This window comes from Scyliorhinus canicula, chromosome 7 (genome assembly GCF_902713615.1).
Source record: "Scyliorhinus canicula chromosome 7, sScyCan1.1, whole genome shotgun sequence".
Classification (NCBI taxonomy): Eukaryota; Metazoa; Chordata; class Chondrichthyes; order Carcharhiniformes; family Scyliorhinidae; genus Scyliorhinus; species Scyliorhinus canicula.
In genome coordinates this window covers 130,016,368-130,035,184 of record NC_052152.1, presented here as the reverse complement: position 1 = coordinate 130,035,184, position 18,817 = coordinate 130,016,368, and the positions used below count along the sequence as shown (strand labels likewise).

Sequence of the window (18,817 nt, the reverse complement as noted above, 5' to 3'; positions counted from 1 at the left end):
TGTCTGCTCCCTCAGCCCCCTCTGGGAGCCCGACAATTTTTAAGTTCTGCCGGCGGGACCGGTTCTCAAGGTCCTCTACCTTCTCCAGGAGCCTTTTCTGCTGTTCACGAAAAATCCCCACCTCCACCGCTGTTTGATGCTCCTCCTGCTCAGCCAGCGCATTCTCAACCTTCTGAATCGCCCGATCCTGGGCGTCCAATCTACTCTCTAGCCGATCGATCGATTCTTTAATCAGGTCCAAACATTCCCGTTTTTGCCTTGCAAAACCATCCTGGATAGCCTGGATCCCCTGCTCTGCTTGTCGCTGCGCCGCTACTCCAGGGGTCGGTCCTCAGCCATACGGTCTCCCGCTGCAGCTTCAACACAGCTGATGGCTAACTTCTTATATCTGCCCTTTCGTGCACTTCTGGTCCTTTACTCCATACACTGATATGTGGAAACGGGTGCCCAATTGCCTTCAAGTCCACCGTTCAAAACCATAAAGTCCGGGGGACAGGTCCAAAACTCCAAACAGAGCAGGAGCCACCAAATGTGCGACTTACTCCTCCAAAGCCGCCACCGGAAGTCCCAAAAGATTAAACTATTGAGTGAACACTTTTTGTAGACAACCAGTAATTTGAACGACAGAACAGAGCTTTTTGTGCAACCAGTATAAAGACACTCTCAGTTTATATGGTACACTGTCCTTTAAGGAGATTCAATTCTCCCAGAATCAGTCCAAAATAATTCTTCGTTCCCAAAGGTTTACTTCCTTTCCCAGCACTGAATCTTTTAATTCCAGGAATCTTTTTCAAGGTGCACGTTTTTCAGGAAAATTTCTTCTGGATAAAAATATACAAATCATCCAGCCTCGTTTTAATTCAACACATATTTGATCTTTCCAATCTAAGTTCAAGCTTCCACCTGCCTTCCACCTCTGTGAACCATAAGGAGCTTCAGCACTTTGCTGCTCTCTGCTGGACAGTGGCAGACTAACAGGGTCTACTGCATTTTAAGAGATATCTTCGATGCCCATCCCCTCTCAACGCCCGTTTCCATGGCAACAATAATCTAATTTTTGTCCTATCCAAATAGAGAAGCTTATTGCATTGCCTGAGAGCCCAACTAGCAACTTGGAATTAAATAGATTAATTAAAGCACAACGTTTTACAACATACCATTCTTAACACTTCTCTGAGGCTATGGAGGTTCACAGTCTCAACTGTTACCATATAGGCTTCAGCTATTCTCTCCAAGTGTAAACACCTTGTACCTTCTCAGTAAAACTTTAATCTCTAACAATCAAACCACCCAGACTTGCAGTCAGGCAGCCTTCAGCAGAGGTTACATGACCCCCTTCATTTTATGGCGAATTAAAAACAAATCTCAAACCATAATTTATAATAATAATCTTTATTGTCACAAGTAGGCATACATTAACACTGCAATGAAGTTACTGTGAAAAGCACATAGTCACTACATTCCAGCGCTCATTTGGATAATTCGGAATGCCAGAATTACCTAACAGCACGGTAGCAGAGGGCAGCACGGGAGCAAGAGGGCAGCACGGTAGCATGGTGGTTAGCATAAATGCTTCACAGCTCCAGGGTCCCAGGTTCGATTCCCGGCTGGGTCACTGTCTGTGCGAAGTCTGCACGTCCTCCCCGTGTGTGCGTGGGTTTCCTCCGGGTGCTCCGGTTTCCTCCCACAGTCCAAAGGTGTGCGTGTTAGGTGGATTGGCTATGCTAAATTGCCCTTAGTGTCCTAAAAAATAAGGTTAATGGAGGGGGGGGGGGGGGGGTTGTTGGGTTACTGGTATAGGGTGGATACGTTGACTTGAGTAGGGTGATCATTGCTCGGCACAACATCGAGGGCCGAAGGGCCTGTTCTGTGCTGTACTGTTCTATGTCTTTCGAGGTTTGTGGGAGGAAACCGGAAGCACCTGGAGAAAACCCATGCAGACACAAGGAGAACTTGCAGACTACACACAGACAGTGACCGAAGTCGGAATCGAACCTGGGACCCTGGAGCTGTGAAGCAACAGCGCTAACCACTGTGCTGGTGTGCCTTGTCTTAATTGTAACAGCATATCTTTGTTGGGAATTATGAATTTTCTCCTCATATATTTTAACCTATTTCCCAGTCCACTTTAGCCAAATTCCTTCTTATGCTTGCAAATCATCTTTGAAGTTTAAGACTCTTGTTTAAGGCCCACATTTCTCATCCCCAAACATAATGTGAAATTTCAAGAACATCATTCACATGATGGTTAATCTTGCCTCTTTACACATTACCAGGTTTGCTGGTTCATCCAGAGCACATTGTTCAGAGAAATGGTCCCAAATACACTCTGTGAGTTAATCCTCCAGCATTCCATTGCCAATTTGGACCATCAAATCTACATGAAGAATAACATTTCTGCAGGGTAATTTGAAACCAGGCTAGGAATGACAGGACTCCATGACATGGCAAAGTCTGTTTCAGTCAATATAACCCCCCCCCCCCCCCCCCCATTGACGGCAATTAGAAATGTTTGTTTTTAAATCTACCCATAGATCCCAACCATTAGCTCTGACCCGAATCACTAACAACTCTATAAAGTCTATCCCTCACCCCTCAGTGCAGGAAGGGTCGCCCTGTCGGTTATTGTGGTGAATGGCTCCTTGACAATTTGAAATCTCGAGTGGCTGTGACTCCAGGCCCGATTCCCCTACCTGCCCAGTGGCTCCGCCCGCACCAGCTGCTGCCCAGCGCCGCGAACCTCCGTCCCCGCCCGCACGGACTCCCGCAGAACTATCCGGAGCCGCTCCACAGCCCCCAAGTCAGCTACTTGCAGCAAGGGCTCCATTGAAAGGCAGTGACAGCACGACGGACATCCAGGACATGGACCGGCGACTGCGCTTGCGCAGCCATCCTGACTGTTCCCGCCAAGACGAGCTGCGTTTGCGCACCAGCCGGCTGGCTTTCGCCAAGACGAACTGCGCCTGCGTGTCAATCGGCCAGTTCCCGAGAAGACCAACTGCGCCTGCGTGTAACTGGACTCACTTGCGGTGAGTCATGGATAGGCTGTTATTTTTTTTATTTGGGCGCATTTTTCCTTTCCAGCCTTCATTACCACTGGTTATTATCATAGAATTTACAGTGTAGAAAGAGGCTATTCGGCACACCGGGTCTGAAAGACCACCTTCCTATTCCCACACCCCCACCCTATCCCCGTAACCCAACTCAACCCAACCTTTTTTTGGACACCAAGGGCAATTTTATCATGGCCAATCCGCCAAACCTGCACATTTTTTTGGGACTGTGGGAGGAAACCCATGCAGACACGGGGAGAAAATGCAAACTCCGCTGGGAATCGAACCTGGAGCTGTGAAGCAACTGGGCTAACCACTATGCTACCATGTCTACTTGTCATCGTCAATGTTTTTAGTGTAAGATCACCGTTTGCTGACTCTCCTTTATTTCACAAATAAAAGGAGTGGTTGGAGCCATAAAAAAGGATGCATTTAAGGGAAGATAGGTAAGTAGATGGGAGAATAAGAAAACAGAAGAAAATGCTGGAAACACTCAGCAGGTCAGACAACATCTCTGGAGAGAGACACTGTAATGTTTATACCTTAGGATGGCCGACACAGTGATTCAGTGGTTAGCACTGCTACCTCACAGTGCCAGGGACCTGGGTTCAATTCCAGCCTTGGGTGACTCTGTGGAGTTTACATGTTCTTTCCATGTCTGCGTGGTTTTCCTCCTGGTGGTCTGGTTTTCTCCCACAGTCCAAAGATGTGCAGGATAGGTAGATTGGCCATGAGAAAATTGCCCCTTAGTATCCAGGGATATGTAGGTTTGGTAGGGTGGCGGTGGAATGGGTCAAGGTGGGGTGTATTTCAGAGGGTTGGTGCAGACCCAATAGGTCTAATGGCGTCTTTCTATACTCGGGCATCTATGCTCTGCTAATAGACAAATAAATACACACCACACAGTTAGCAGCGTTTGCAAAATTTTGACACTGAAATGTTTGTCAGTAAGTTTTTACAGTCATGTTCTGTTCTTGTGGAACAGTTTGCGCACAGTAAGGGAAGGTTTGGGAGGCACGGTAGTACAGTGGTTAGCACTGTTGATTCACAGCACCTGTGTCCCGGGTTCGATTCCCACCTGGGTAACTGTGGGGAATCTGCACGTTCTCCCAGTGTCTGAGTGGGTTTCTTCTGGGTGCTCCGGTTGCCTCCCACAAGTCCCGAAAGGCGAGCTTATCAGGTGACTTGGACAGTGTGAATTCTCTCTGTGTACCTGAACAGGCGCCAGAATGTGGCGACTAGGGGCTTTTCACAGTAACTTCATTGAAGCCTACTCGTGACAATAAGCGATTTTCATTTTCATATAAGCCTACTAGTGACAATAACAATGAGTATTATGTTTTTGTCGAATGGCCTGATTTATATTACAATAACACCTGTAGCTAAAGCTAGAAATTATTTATTAACATTAACTACATATAAAACAAGATATGACTAACAGTATGATCTTGCACAAGCAACTGCTCTCTTCCAGCTCTCCATTCAGTCTGAGGTCACCTGACTCCAATGTTCACTTTTATACTAATGAGACTCCTAGTGGTCAGTCGGTGAATTACAACACAACCATGATATCACTACACCCAATATTAACTGTGATCTTTCATCAGCCTGTGAGGGAGATGGGGATATAAGGAAATGCAAATAGGGGAGGATGAAATAATTTGGGCAAAGGCTTTCTGGAGCATAAACATCTGTACATAGGGAATGGTAGCACAGTGGTTGTGTTACCAGACCAGTAATCTATATGCCCGGACTATTTCTCCAGAGTCATGAGTTCAAATCCTAGCACAGCAGCTGGAGAAATTTAAATTGAATCAATAAAATGCTCTTCTCATTAATAATGATTATGAAACTGTGGATTGTTGTAAAAACCCATAGATTCTTAGACATTTACAGCACCGAAGGAGGTCATTTGGCCTATTGTGTCCATGGTGGTCAACAAAGATCTAACTATACTAATCCCATTTTCCATATACTTGGAGGTTACAGCAGTGCTAGTGAATATCTAAATACTTCTCATTCTCCTGCTCCACAGTGACATGCAAGCCGTGATCCTCGCCAACAGAAGCACCACAGACCCAATACTTGTGCAAACTTGGTTCAAACAGGGCTGCATCATCGCACCAACACTCTTCTCCATCTTCCTCATAGTAACACTCCATCCTGCCACTCTGAAGCGCCCCTCTGGAGTGGAGCTAATCTACTGGACAAGTAGGAAATTGTTCACCCTCTGATGCTTCCAGGCTAGAACCAAGACCACCCCAATCTCTGTCATTGAACTGCAGTACGCAGATGACGCCTGTGTGTGCGCAAGTTCAGAGGTCGAGCTACAAACCATTGTCTACGTATGCACCGAGGCATGTGATAGAATGGGGTGACTAGGCATAGCAAGTCAGGTGGTCCATTTTAACTTCAGCATATGGGAGATCATGGAAAACATTGTGACCATGGACAACCATAGCTGTGGTAAGTGGCTTAAGCTCAATGAACGTCACCCCTTGGGCTAATTAGTTGGTTTCACAGTTGAGCAATGTCAGAGATGATAATAATCTTTATTGTCACAAGTAGGCTCACATTAACACTGCAGTGAAGTTACTGTGAAAAGATAGGAGGGCGTAACTGAGTCAGGCAATGATCCAGAATTTTCTGATGGAGGAGCCTTGGCTCTTGAATTTGACCAAAAGGTACAAGGTACTTGCTGTTTGTCTGAACAAGAATGGATGGATAGAAAAACTGTCCATGCCAATACGATTGGCGTAAAAAGGAATGTGGTACTGATAGGTGATGGAAGAACATCATAACATCATAAGAAATAGGAACCATTTTTCCCGTCTAGCTTCCGCTGCCATTCAGTAAGATTATGGCTGATTTGATTTTACCCTTATCTCCATGTTTGTGCCTGTCCCCATAACTCTGGACTCCTTTGTCAATCAAAAATCTGTCTAACTCAGCTTCGAATATATTCAATGACCCAGACTCCACTGTTCTCTGTGAAAGAGAATTCCAAACACTATCAACCCTCATCTCCATCTTAAATGGGAGACACCTTGGGCGGGATTCTCCGATCTCCTTGCAGCTTGTTTTGCGGTGGCAGGAGGCAGTGCGCCATTCGTTGGCGGTGTGATTATCTGCTTCCGCCATTGTTAATGGGAATTCCGACATCCGGTTGCGGCTATGCGGAGCTAAGCCGCACGTTCGGCAGCTCCCGCTTTAAAAGGACTTGTGGGCTCTTTTAAGGGCCCCAAACGGCACTGATTCGACGATTCCCGGTGGATAAAGGGGTTTGGAGCAAAACCCCCTGGGATTTATGGTTCGGACTCGAAGTGGGGCGAGGAGAAAAACGGCAGCAGCTCCCCTGGAAAAGCGGGGGAAGGTGGACAAAATGACGGCCGGTGAAGCCCCTGAGGAGTGGAGGCAGTGGGCTGAGGAGCAGCAGGCGGCCCTTCTGCGCTATTTCACGGAGCTGAAAGGGGAGTTGTTGGAATCCCTGAAGGTGACGACGAGTAAGCTGCTGGAGACCCAGACAACCCAGGGTGCAGCGATACTGGAGTTGCAGCAGCAGGCCTCGGAGCGCGAGGAGGAGGTTTCGGCCCTCGTGGGGAAGGTGGAGATACACGAGGCACTTCATAAAAAGTGGCAAGATCGGTTCGAGGAGATGGAGCTTCGGTCACGGAGGAAGAACCTGCGGATCCTGGGCCTCGAGGAGGGGCTGGAGGGGTCGGACCTGCCGGCCTATGTGGCCGTGATGTTGAATTCGCTGGTGGGGGCAGGATCCTTCCACCTGCCCCTGGATCTGGAGGGGGCCCATAGAGTACTGGCCAGGCGGCCTAAGGCGAATGAACCCCCGCGGGCGGTGCTGGTGTGGTTCAATCGGTTCAGTGACCAGAAGTGTGTTCTCCGATGGGCCAAGAAGGTGAGGAGTAGTAAGTGGGAGAATTCGGTAGTGCGTATCTACCAGGACTGGAGTGCGGAGGTGGCCAAGCAGAGAGCCGGGTTTAACCGGACGAAGGCGGTGCTCCATGGAAAGCAGGTGAAGTTCGGCATGTTGCCGCCTGCGCGCCTGTGGGTCACCTACAAGGACCGGCATCACTACTTTGAGTCCCTGGAGGAAGCGTGGGCCTTTGTGCAGGCTGAAAAGCTGGACTCGAACTAGAGATTGGGGGCTGTGGGAGTTTTTCTATTCTAGTCATGTATCATTGTTTATGCTGTAGCGGGTTATTCTGTTTGTTTTTGTTTTTTCTCTCACTTGCGGATGATGTGGGTTATGGTTCTGTGTTCTAAGGGCGGTACTGGGGTTTGTGGTTGATCTGTGTCTTTGTTTGTACGGAGTTGGTGGTTGGGTTGGGACTGCGGTTTGGGAGCTGCATTGGTGGGGTGGGGCAGTGTGAAAGCGCGGGCTTTTCTCTGGTTTCCCGCGCTGCGGGACGAGGGGGTGGAGCTGGTGGCGAGGGGCGTGGTTATTAGACCGGGTTTCCAGCGCTGAAGCGGTGCCCAGGAGCTGATGCAGGGGAGGAGGGGGGACCTCATATCGGGAGGGGTCGGAGTTAGAGCGGGAACTGCTGGGGTCAGCAGAAGTCAGCTGGCTCGCAGGAGTACAGTGGAGGGAGAGTCGCGGCTAGGAGGGGTCCTAGCCGGGGGAGGGGGGGGGGGGGGGGGGGAATACCGGGTTGCTGCTGGATTGGCCAGGTAGGAGTTCGGGGGGGTCGGGGTGAGGTTCTATCGCCGTGGGAAACGGGCCGAATGAGGGATGGCCAGGGACAAGCAGTCGATGGGTTGTGGCTAGTCGACGGGGGGAGGGGGGGCGGGGTGGCCCCTGATCCGGCTGGTTACGTGGAACGTGAGGGGGTTGAATGGGCCGGTTAAGCGGGCCCGGGTGTTTTCGCATCTGAAGGGGCTCAAGGCGGACATGGCCATGCTCCAGGAGACCCACCTGAAGGTGGCGGACCAGGTCCGTCTGAGGAAGGGGTGGGTGGGGCAGGTTTTCCACTCGGGGCTCGACTCGAAGAACCGGGGGGGGTGGCGATCCTGGTGGGGAAGAGGGTGGCGTTTGAGGCGTCTGAGGTTGTGGCTGATAGTGGCGGCAGATATGTGATGGTGAGCGGTAAGCTGCAGGGGGAGAGGGTGGTGTTGGTTAATGTGTACGCCCCAAATTGGGATGATGCTGGTTTCATGAGGCATATGTTGGGCCGCATTCCTGGCCTGGAGGTGGGGGGCTTGATCATGGGGGGGGACTTCAATACGGTGCTGGATCCCCTACTGGATCATTCTAGTTCAAGGACAGGCAGGAGGCCAGCACGGCCAAGGTATTGAGGGGGTTTACGGACCAGATGGGAGGAGTGGATCCCTGGAGGTTCGGGAGGCTGAGGGCTCGGGAGTACTCTTTTTTTTTTTTCTCCCATGTGCACAGGGTTTATTCCCGCATTGATTTCTTTGTTTTGAGCAGGGGAGTGGTCCCGAGGGTGGAGGAGGCCGAATATTCGGCTAAGGGGAAAGGGGAGAGGGAGGGAAAGGGGAGGGGGGAGGAAGGGGAGGGGGGAGGAAAGAGGGAGGGGGGGGGAAGAGGGAGGGGGAAGAGGGAAGGGGGAGGAAGGGGAGGGGGAACGGGAGAGGGGGGAGAAAGGGGAGTGGGGGAGAAAGGGAGGGGGGAGAAGGGGGGAGAAAGGGGAGGGGGAGAAGGGGGGAGAAAGGGGAGGGGGAGGGGAAGGGAGGGGGGAGGGGAGTGGGAAGGGGAGAGGGGAGGGGAAGGGGAGGGGGGGGAAGGGGAGGGGAGAAAGGGGAGTGGGGAAAGGGGAGGGGAGGGGGGGAAGGGGAGAGGGGGAGGGGAAGGGGAGGGGGGGAAGGGGAGGGGAGAAAGGGGAGTGGGGGGAGGGGAGAAAGGGGAGTGGGGAAAGGGGAGGGGAGGGGGGGAAGGGGAAAGGGGAGGGAAGGGGAGGGGGGAAAGGGGAGGGGGGAAAGGGGAGGGGGAAAGGGGAGGGGGGGAGGGAGGGGGGAAGGGGAGGGGGGAAAGGGGAGGGGGGAAAGGGGAGGGGGGGAAGGGGAGGGGGGGAAGGGGAGGGGGGAAAGGGGAGGGAGGGGGGAAAGGGGAGAGGGGGGAGGAGGGGGAAAGAGGGGAGAGGGGAAAGGGGAGGAGGGGGAAAGAGGAGGGGAGGGGGAGGGGGAAAGAGGAGGGGGAGGGGGGGAAAGGGGAGGGAGAGGCGGGGAGGGGAAAGTGGGGGGTTTAGGGGGATAGTGTTTAAGTTAATTTGCTTATTGTTAATTTATTTTGTTGTTTATTGGGGTTGGGCGGGGGGGGGTGAGGGGGTTTGTTATATGCTTGTTACGGGTGCCGGGGGGGGTGTTTATTATTATTATTGTTATTATTGTTTTGTTGATATATATTTTTCAAAATATTCCAATAAAAATTATTTAAAAAAAAAAGTTAATGGGAATTCCCCTTGAAGCCACCCCACACTGCCGGGAAACCCACGGGCAGGGATTTGCTGCTGGCGGGGACCAGAGAATCAGGCCGCCAGTCACCGGCCGAGAATTCCAGGCCTTGGGCGGGATTCTGCGAGCCCGCGCCAGGTTGGAGATTTGCTGGGGACATGGGAAATTCCCGCTACGCCGCTCCGATGCCAGGACGCAATTCTCCGGTGACCGCACAATTGGCGCCAATCGCGGTCACCGTGGCACCGATCGGGGGCAGCTGAAAGAGCCCCCCCCCCCCGTGGCAATTCACCACGGTCGACCGCCGAACTTCCGCTGAGTCCCGCTGGCGTGGTTCCAACCTGGTACCACCCGGCGGGAGCTCGGACCTGCGGCCGCGGTGGACGTCTTGGTGGAGGGGCGGGCGGGGGGGGGGGGCCTCCACGGGTCTAGGCCCGCGGTCGGGGGCTTCCCTGTTGGTGGGCACCCGCGATCTGGAGGGGGCCAACCTCCTTCCGCGCGGTGCCAGCACAGAGACGGCAAGCACGCACATGCGCCGGCACGGAGATGGCCGTCGCGCGCATGCACGGATCCGCGCTGGCCGTGCAGGACCGCCTTTTGGGCGTGGAGCAGCGCGCAGCACTCTGGCGCCGTGCTGGCCCTCTGAAGACCGCTGAATTGCTGAGCCAGGAGACCTGTTGACGCAACCATACACCGTTGTTTACGCCGGGGTGAACACTTGGCTGGGATTTCGGAGAATCCCGGCCCTTGTGTCTAAACTGTGTCCCCTGGTCTAGGTTTCCATATGGAAGAACATCCTCTCAGTATGTACCCTGTCAAGTCCCCTCAGAATCTTATTTGTTTTAATAATGCTGGGAAATAAAAAATTACATTTGAGGTTCTGCACGTTTACGACAATAACTGGATCCTTCCCCTCAAAATCCCCTCAAATTCCAAACTTGTTTCCCACCACGAGAAGATTTAAGTTTCCCACCATGTGAAGATCTGAATTGTTAGCTAATTGGCACAGGGATAAGCAGGTTTGAAAAATGAATGCGTGGTGTGGGCAGCACAGTTTTGGCTTCTTCAACCTCTGGCACCAGTAATGGGGGAAGAGGAAGGTATTTTTGATGGGCTGGGCTCCACTTCAACTGGACTGTGGCTACTGTTCTATTGGATCAGGTAACTTTGATAGTTGCATGGGCTTCATACTAATAAAGTGGAGGGGGGGAGGGGAAGGAGTGGTAGGATTCAGGAAAGGGTAAATTCAAAAGCAGCAAGCGAAGTGTCAAAACTCTGTCGAAGAGCAGTGTTTTAGGTAAAAAATAAACAGGCGGTCAAGAATGGCAAGTGAAAATAACAGAGGGAATAGGCATAAATGACAAAGGTGATCACAGGAAAAAGGAGAAAAATGTCAAAGCTAAAGGCTATATTTCTGAAGGAGTGAACATTTTTGATCAAATTGGTGAATTAATTGCATTTATATAAATGAATAGGCTTGAGACAAAGGTTTGGAACTAAATATTTTAATATACTTTACTTTTAGAAAATATAGGCAAAGAACTCAACTGCATATCATCCAGAATCACAAAGAGCATTGGAAAGGCGGTTTCAAACTTTAAAGACCATGTGTGAATGTCTATAGTCAGGATTATCCAGAAGATTAGGATAAAATAATTCCATTTATACTATTTGCAATTAGGGTTGCACCGAATGGATCAACTAAATTCAGTCCATTCTAATAGATTTTTGGTCATGAGGTAAATTGAGCAAAAGAGAAATTTGTGAGTTAGCATTCGGAGACTACATTGGTCTATGTGTAAAATTTGAGGGAGAGATTAATTAGGGCTGGTGCATTGGCTAGAATATATTTAGGGGTGGCGCAGTGATTAGCACTGCTGCCTACGCCGCTGAGGACCTGGGTTCGATCGCAGCCCTGGGTCACTGTCTGTGTGGTGTTTGCACATTCTCCCCTTGTCTGCGTGGGTCTCACCCCACTACCCAAAGATGTGCTGGTTATGTGGATTGGCCACACTAAATTGCCCCTTAATTGGAAAAAAATAATTGGGTCCTATAAATTTATTTTAAAAAAAAGTTAACATTTAGGGTGGGATTTACCGACCACCCGCTAAGTGTTTTTCGGCGGCGGCCCGCCAGCGGGATTTACTGCCCCCACCACTATCAACGGGATTTCCCGGTGACTGCACCCCTCACCACCGGGAAACCCATCCACCAGTGTGGGACAGGAATATCCCCTGGTGTGAACAGCTGGTAGATTACGCCCATACAATTGTCACAGCATGTGATGAAAGAAGAGACGGTTAAGAAATCACAAATTCGTAGTTTTATTAGTGGGGAGAAAGTATTAATAAATGGTAGGTGAACCATTAAAAGCAAGATTTAGTGGGCCTTATCAAATTGAAAGAAAATTAAGTGATGTGAATTATTTGATAAGAAGGAAAACCCAGAGTGTCATGTTAATATGCTGAAAAGTCATTTTGATAGAGAAAGAAAAGGAGGCGGTGTTAATCATTGTAATTCAGGGAGAAAAGATAAATTCAGACAATTCTGAATTTGACATTCCTCAAATTAGATTGGACAATGAAGAAGTGATAAGAAATTGGGATAAATTACTGGGTTACCTTCCAGAGAAAAATCAAAGTGACCTGAAAAAGTTATTACAGTCACATAGAGCTGTATATGGGAACAAATTAGGAAGTACAAAAGTAATTATACATGATGGAGATATTGGAAATGCTTCTCCAATTAAGCCATATCCATGTAGGCATCAACTCAAATTGGCTGAGGTGCAAAAGGAGATGGAAAGCCTGCTTCAGGAAGATATAATTGAAGTGAATTTCAGGGATTGCAACTTGGCTATTGTGATGGTACCAAAACCAGATGGAACGTAATGTTTGTGTGAACTATAGAAGAGTCAACACAGTTACAAAATCACATTCGTATCTTATTCTTCGTTTGGAAGACAAGTGAATTTTAACACCAAACTTGACTTATTTAGGTGTGGAAAATTTAGCACAGTGGGCTAAACAGCTGGCTTGTAATGCAGAACTAGGCCAGAAGCGTGGGTTCAATTCCCGTACCGGCCTCCCCGAGCATGCGCCTGAATGTGGCAACTCGGGGCTTTTCACAGTAACTTAATTGAAGCCTACTTGTGACAATAAGTTATTATGATCATTAAAGGATATTTAATTTAAGCAAGTACCTTTTTGTCAGACAGCGCAAATGACGTTTTGGCTTTTATGGCGCCAAATGGTCTGTATCAGTTTAAATTTATGCCATTTGGAATGAAGAATGTGCCAACAAAATTCCAAAAATTAACCAATAAGGTAATTTCCGGACTAAACAATTATGTAGTGTATATTGATGATTTGGTGGTGTTCAGTCAAACGTGAAAGGAGCATTTGGAACATTTAAGGGAATTGGTCAATCAACTACTTGAGGCTGAATTGGTGGTAAACCTGGCTAAAAGTGAATTTGTCAATGGTCAAGTCACACTCTTAGGCCACATACTTAGATGTGATCAGATAGCCCCACTTTTGTGAGGGCCACAAAGAATCCAGCATGAGTTTGTAGAATCAAAAGAAATAACTTTATTTACAATTACATATGTACAACAGCAGCAGTACTCCCTTACTGCTCACTCCTCTCTGTCTGGTTCCACATGCCAGCTCTATTTATGCATGCAGGTGACTGCTCATGATTTCTCCATCCACCCCCTCCCCAGCCAGTGGTAAAGAGGCAGGTTATAACACCCACGGAACATGAAAACAAAAGCTATTGAGGAGTTTCCAATACCATCAACGAGAAGTTCTGAGATTTCTATGCGTGAGTGGTTTCTACCGGAAATTCGATCCAAATTTTAGCAGTGTTGTTCCATTGACTGAACAACTGATAAAGCACAGGAAATTTCAATGGACATCAGAATGTCAATTGACATTTGACAATCTGCAAACTGTTAATCACCACACCAGTGTTGGAGACACCTAATTATACCAACCAATTTAAGGTGGCAATTGATGTGAGTGATGTGGGCATTTGTGCAGTGCTGTACTGTTACAGGAAGACAACAAAAGAATCTCGGAAACTAAATATCAAAAGAAGTATTCGACCATCGAGAAGGAGACACTGAGCTTGGTATTGGCATCGCAACATTTTGTCGTTTATGTTGCTAACAATTCATCAGAGATAATTGTATACACAGACCATACTCCATTAAAGGTTTTGGAGAAGTTTAAAGATCAAAATGCAGGACTATTTAGATGGAGTTTATTGTTACAACAGTTTAACTTAAAGTATACATTGAGCAGGAAGAGAAAACATAGACGCTTTATCGTGACTTTGAGATATGAGAAGAATGGGACGTTGGAAATTGGAAAAGAGAGATTGAAATGGACTATGCTCCTGTTTAAATGTAATATAATACTTATCTTATAGAGTATTAGTGGTGTTTAGTAATGAGTAATATCTAGAGTTGAAATGCTGTGTAAAATGAAGCTATCTTTTCATATTGCTGTTTCATTTTTTTAGGGGGAGGGGAGGTGTGTTGAAAGTAGGAATTTCAATTATTGTGTATTGTATGTATTTGGTTCAGTCAGGGTCAAAAGCCTGGGTTTAGGTGAGTATATGACTGCTGCAGGAATGTTTTGAACAATCCTAGATTTAAAGACAACCATGCTTTGTTGTGTTGCACGTTTTACTTGAGTGTATTACGCGTTTTATTGGAGTGTATTAACACGCCTCCGTTTAAAGGCCGTGTGCTTAACACTACTACAGCTCTGTGTATGTAATTCTGCTCGGAGTCGCCAGGTGCCGTATTTAGACACCTCACAAGTATATCAAGGTCAGGTTCAAAGTAATAAATCTGTACACCGATTAGTAAGTTCAAACGATTGATATTTATTATAACAAATATAATAAATACACATGCATACGCTAAAGACTAAGTTACTTCTAAACTAAACGACTAAAATACTTATCTAAACAGGAACAGGCAAGGTCAGGGAGCGAGGCCTTCGTCCCGTTCTTGGTCTGCAACTCTCAGAAAGTTAGAGGTCGTCAGGGTCTAGCAAGTCTGGTTCACGTAGCGAGCATCGTGGTGAAACTTACAGTTCGATGGCTGGTGGCTCAACGGCTGGTGATGGAACTGGAGTCAGGATGCGATGTATCAGCAAGCGATGAAGACAGCAGAGAGCCGGAGCCAAAACAACAGCGGAGCCGGAGCCAACAGAACGGACCATGTGCGGGGTCTACTTTTATAGGTCCCCCCAACGTCCGTGCCTCTTCGGGGCGGTCTCTACCTGCTGTATATCGATTGGGTCTTCTCCCAATCGATATTTTCCAAACCCCCCAATCTGAGGGTCGCTTCTCGATGGGTGGGGCGGTCTCTATGGTGCTTTGTGATGGATACTTATGGTGCCGTTTCGTCTGGGCGTCCACTCAAAGTATCCATTCAAACCCAAATGTTTCTATTGTGTGGGCCTAGATCTGGATCACCTCATTACTAGGCAAATCGTTGTTGCCATTTACACCTTTAGCTGAGATTCTGCACCTGGCCATAAACTGGTTTCTGTACGTGCAGAATGCTAATTAGCCTTCTGCAAACTGCTTGTCCTTGCTAAGACTGTTTTCTCCCTGCAGCCTTAGCAGTTCTCCATTTTTGTAGCCCAGTGTCCATTTTAGGTGGCTACATTCCCTCCTTGTGATCCTCACAATAAAATTGTGAAGGATCACCTATGCACGTTGCTTCGAGTGCTTCTGGGTGCCCTCTTTGGGTTCCCTGACCTCAGCAAGTTCCTGGGCGCCGACTCTGTCTTTGACTATGGGAAGAAAAAAATTTTATCTGACATTTCTACTTGGCGCTATGTCAAAGGGGACATGCATTACCAAAACCGGGAACCTCTACCTATCACAACTATTATCCTTATCCTTAAACATTTTATTACAGTCTAAAAACCTTATCCATTCTCACCACATTACATATCACTTCCTGACTCGGCAGTCGAGTTCAGGACAATATAATACATGGGTATCCTTTATTAACATAGTGCTTTATTCATCAAGGGGCTGGGGGGATTGGTGGAAACCGAAAATAGGGGATTGAACTCCGTAGATGGTTGAGGGGCAGGAACGGGAGGCTCTCCTTTTCCACTTCCTCAACCTGAGGGTCTGTACAATTATGCAGAGGATTGCAATCACTAGCAGTGATTCAATCACGTATGACATGGAGTACCATGTCATAAATTTTGTGCACCAGGTCTGAACTTCGCTGATCAGAGCTGAGCACGGGGAAGTTGGTGTGAGGGAAACATTGACGGCGGGGGTTGTGGGGGAAACGTGACTCGCTTCCACATATACAAATATAACATTTAACAGTAATAGGTAGGCTTCCATCATGGTCTTCTCTTCGTTCTCTTTCTCTTCCTCCTGTATGGCCGATCCTCGCTGTGAACCCTCTTTCGTCCTTCGAAAGCTATGGGATCAAGCACAGTATCTGTCAATACACAGTTTACTATCCGTACTTGTTAGTGTATCTGTCCTCCAATTCCAATTGACCCATTAAAATGACTGGCCAAGTCACACCCTGTGACTCCCCTCATTTTTTTTTTTCGAAAGCTAATTTTAGGAACAGAATACACCTAACAACTTTCCTCCTGCGAGCCGTCTCGCAGGCTTTGCTAATTTACCATCCGAATGTTCCTGGATGTAAATAGCATGTGGGGTGGCGGCCTAAGGGCTACCTAACAAAAAATGAAAACAAATTTGAAACAAAAGGTCGAATGGGTTGCGTATGGGCCGCTACGGGTAAGATTTGAATGGGATCCCCGGGTAAGGCGTGCTGTGCCGTACCCGAGCTTGGCTGACCAAAGTGGGTTCTCAGACAGGGCGGGTCCTCAGTGCCGTTTGTCCACTGCCTGAATAACCTGGAATAAACGGGCAAGAATGTGTTTACCGTGGGTTTGCAGCCTCTATTCACCGAATAGAGGGGCACCTAAAAACAAGGGAGGAGCCAAGATGCTCCAACATCTGAAAACAGTGAACTGAAGTTCTCAGAGATATCTGCAGATAAACTTAGTGTGCGTGTGAGGGCACAATCAAACCATTGGGTTGGGAACCGAAGGTTTCAAAGGTATCTGCGGACAAGCTAAAGTGCGTGCAAGGTGTCCAACCTCCAACTGAACCAATAACATTAAAACAAACAAACATAAACTCACAAACAAAACATACGTGCAGGTTCCATCAGAAAGGATATCGCTTCCCTCAAGCGGTTCCTATTTTACATCATCTGGACACCTCACTTTTCCTCTGCCTCTGTGAACAGGGTCACAAAGGGGTTGCCGTATCTGGATTCAGACACCGTGTCGTCCTGCTCTCCCGGATCCCACACCCTTGTGTGGATCAGGCATGCAATTTTGTAATTGTGTGACCGGGGGTCACTTTCGTCATTACGGACAAGTCTGTATGAATTGTCCCTGTGCCAAAGTGTTGGGTCTAAACTTGAATGGGCATTGTCGGGGTAGTCGGGGTCGGGTGGTGGGTCTGGATATTTGATATAGGTGACTTCCATGGGGTCACTGGAGTCGGGGTCATAGTCGCTGCAGTGTGGGCTGTAGGGTTGTGTGCTGTGGCTGTCCTCAGAGTCAGTGTCTGTATCGCTGTCTCTGCTGCGGCAGCTTGTGGGCGTTTCGGGGCGTGGTCTGTTGTGGTCAGTGGGCGGAGTCGTGGGCGAGTCCGATGAAGAACTGGTCTGTGAGGGGGTTGGTGGAAACGTGTCTCTAGTGGGCGGGGCGAGGTGTTCTGCTGCGTCTAGCAGGACATGGTGTGCATGGTTAGACTGTGTTCCATATGCCTTTAGCTGGTTAATATGGAACCACGCAGTCTTTCCGTTGGGGTATTTTATCCTGTAAACTGAGGGGCTAATTTTGTCCGAAATTGAATACGGGCCGGAATATTTTGGTGCCAAAAAAACTGCTGGGGTTATATACAGATAGCATTACCTGTTGCCCAACCTGGAATTCTGTGGGGTGTACGGTCTTATTAAAGCAGGCTGTGCGTTGTCTGCGTCGTTTCCCTAGTTGAACTGCGGCTGCGATCTGGCAGACCTCACAGTCTCAACTAGGTCTTTAACAGCTTTCTCATGGGTAAGGGCCGTCACTTCGGGGCTAGTCATGTCCAGTCCTAAAAGGAATTCGGTACCTTTCATAGGGCGTCCGGTCATGAGTGTGTGTGGGGTGAAACCTGTAGATGTGGAAACCGTATTTCGGATAATCATGAGTGCAAATGGGAGTACTGAATCCCATGTAGAATTGTTCTCTTGAACCATTTTCCTAAGGGTCGATTTTAGTGTCCGATTCATGCGCTCTACAATCCCGCTGGACTGTGGGTGATACGCAATATGAAAATTTTGTTTGATGCCGAATATGGTCAGGACGTTCTTCATGACACGTCCTGTGAAGTGAGATCCCTGGTCCGAATCAATACTTCTAGGTAAACCCCATCTCGTGAAGATGTGGTGGGTCAGGATCTTTGCAGCTGTCTTAGCTGTATTCGTTCTTGAGGGGAATGCCTCTACCCATTTGGTAAAGGTATCAATTACCACCAGCACGTATTTATAGCCATTCCTACAAGAGGGCAATGGTCCTATAAAGTCGATCTGGAGGTTTGTCCAGGGGCCATTAACTGGTCGAGTATGCCGAAGCTGTGCCTTTTTGGAATACCTCTCCGGGTTATTCTGGGTGCAAATAAGGCAATTCTCAATGTAATGGGTTACATCGGTCCTTAGGTTAGGTTAGCTGCCTGAGGTGCCTCGTGGTCATGTCGATTCCTTGATGTCCGTGTCCGTCATGGAACAAGGCAATCATTTGGTTTCTGTCCTGCTGCGGGACCACAAAAAGCTGGTCCTTGATGATCACACCCTCATGTGTGGTCAGAGCGTGTCTAAACTTATCATACTGAGGCACAAAGTTGCCTTTAAAAATCTCCCTGAGATCATCATCCTGTTTCTGTGCTTCTGTTAAATCCTTAATGTCAGTCTGTGAGACTTGAACTGCGCTCACAGGGGCGCTAGCTGGTGCGCTAGCTGGGGGTGTCCACAAGTGTCCTCGCCTGGAACCTGCTTTAGCCAGTGCGTCGGCTTTTACATTCCCAGGGGGGGATGACCTATGGTGGCCTCTAACTTTTATAATGCCAAAAGTCCTATCCTTTGCTTTGTCTAGGATGTGGCGGAGTAAAGGGGCTGATGGAAGGGGTTTCCCGTCTGCGGAGACAAAACCTCGTGTCCTCCACAGGGGTAGAAAATCTGTCAGACTGTTGCAGACACATAGACTGTCCGAATATATGTC

At 48.4% G+C, this 18,817-nt stretch overlaps 1 protein-coding gene across 4 annotated transcripts in view; it reads right to left on the bottom strand.

Moving 5' to 3' along the window:
* The window catches only part of spo11 (SPO11 initiator of meiotic double stranded breaks), a 109,695-nt gene extending 106,798 nt beyond the window's left edge, over window positions 1-2,897 (bottom strand). For all 4 annotated transcript variants that reach the window (XM_038802924.1, XM_038802926.1, XM_038802925.1 and 1 more), the window contains exon 1: window positions 2,694-2,897. In XM_038802924.1, the coding sequence (XP_038658852.1) occupies window positions 2,694-2,827 (134 nt within the window). In that variant the 5' untranslated portion in view covers window positions 2,828-2,897. The remainder of the gene's footprint in view (window positions 1-2,693) is intronic.
* Between the last annotated feature and the right edge of the window lie 15,920 nt (window positions 2,898-18,817).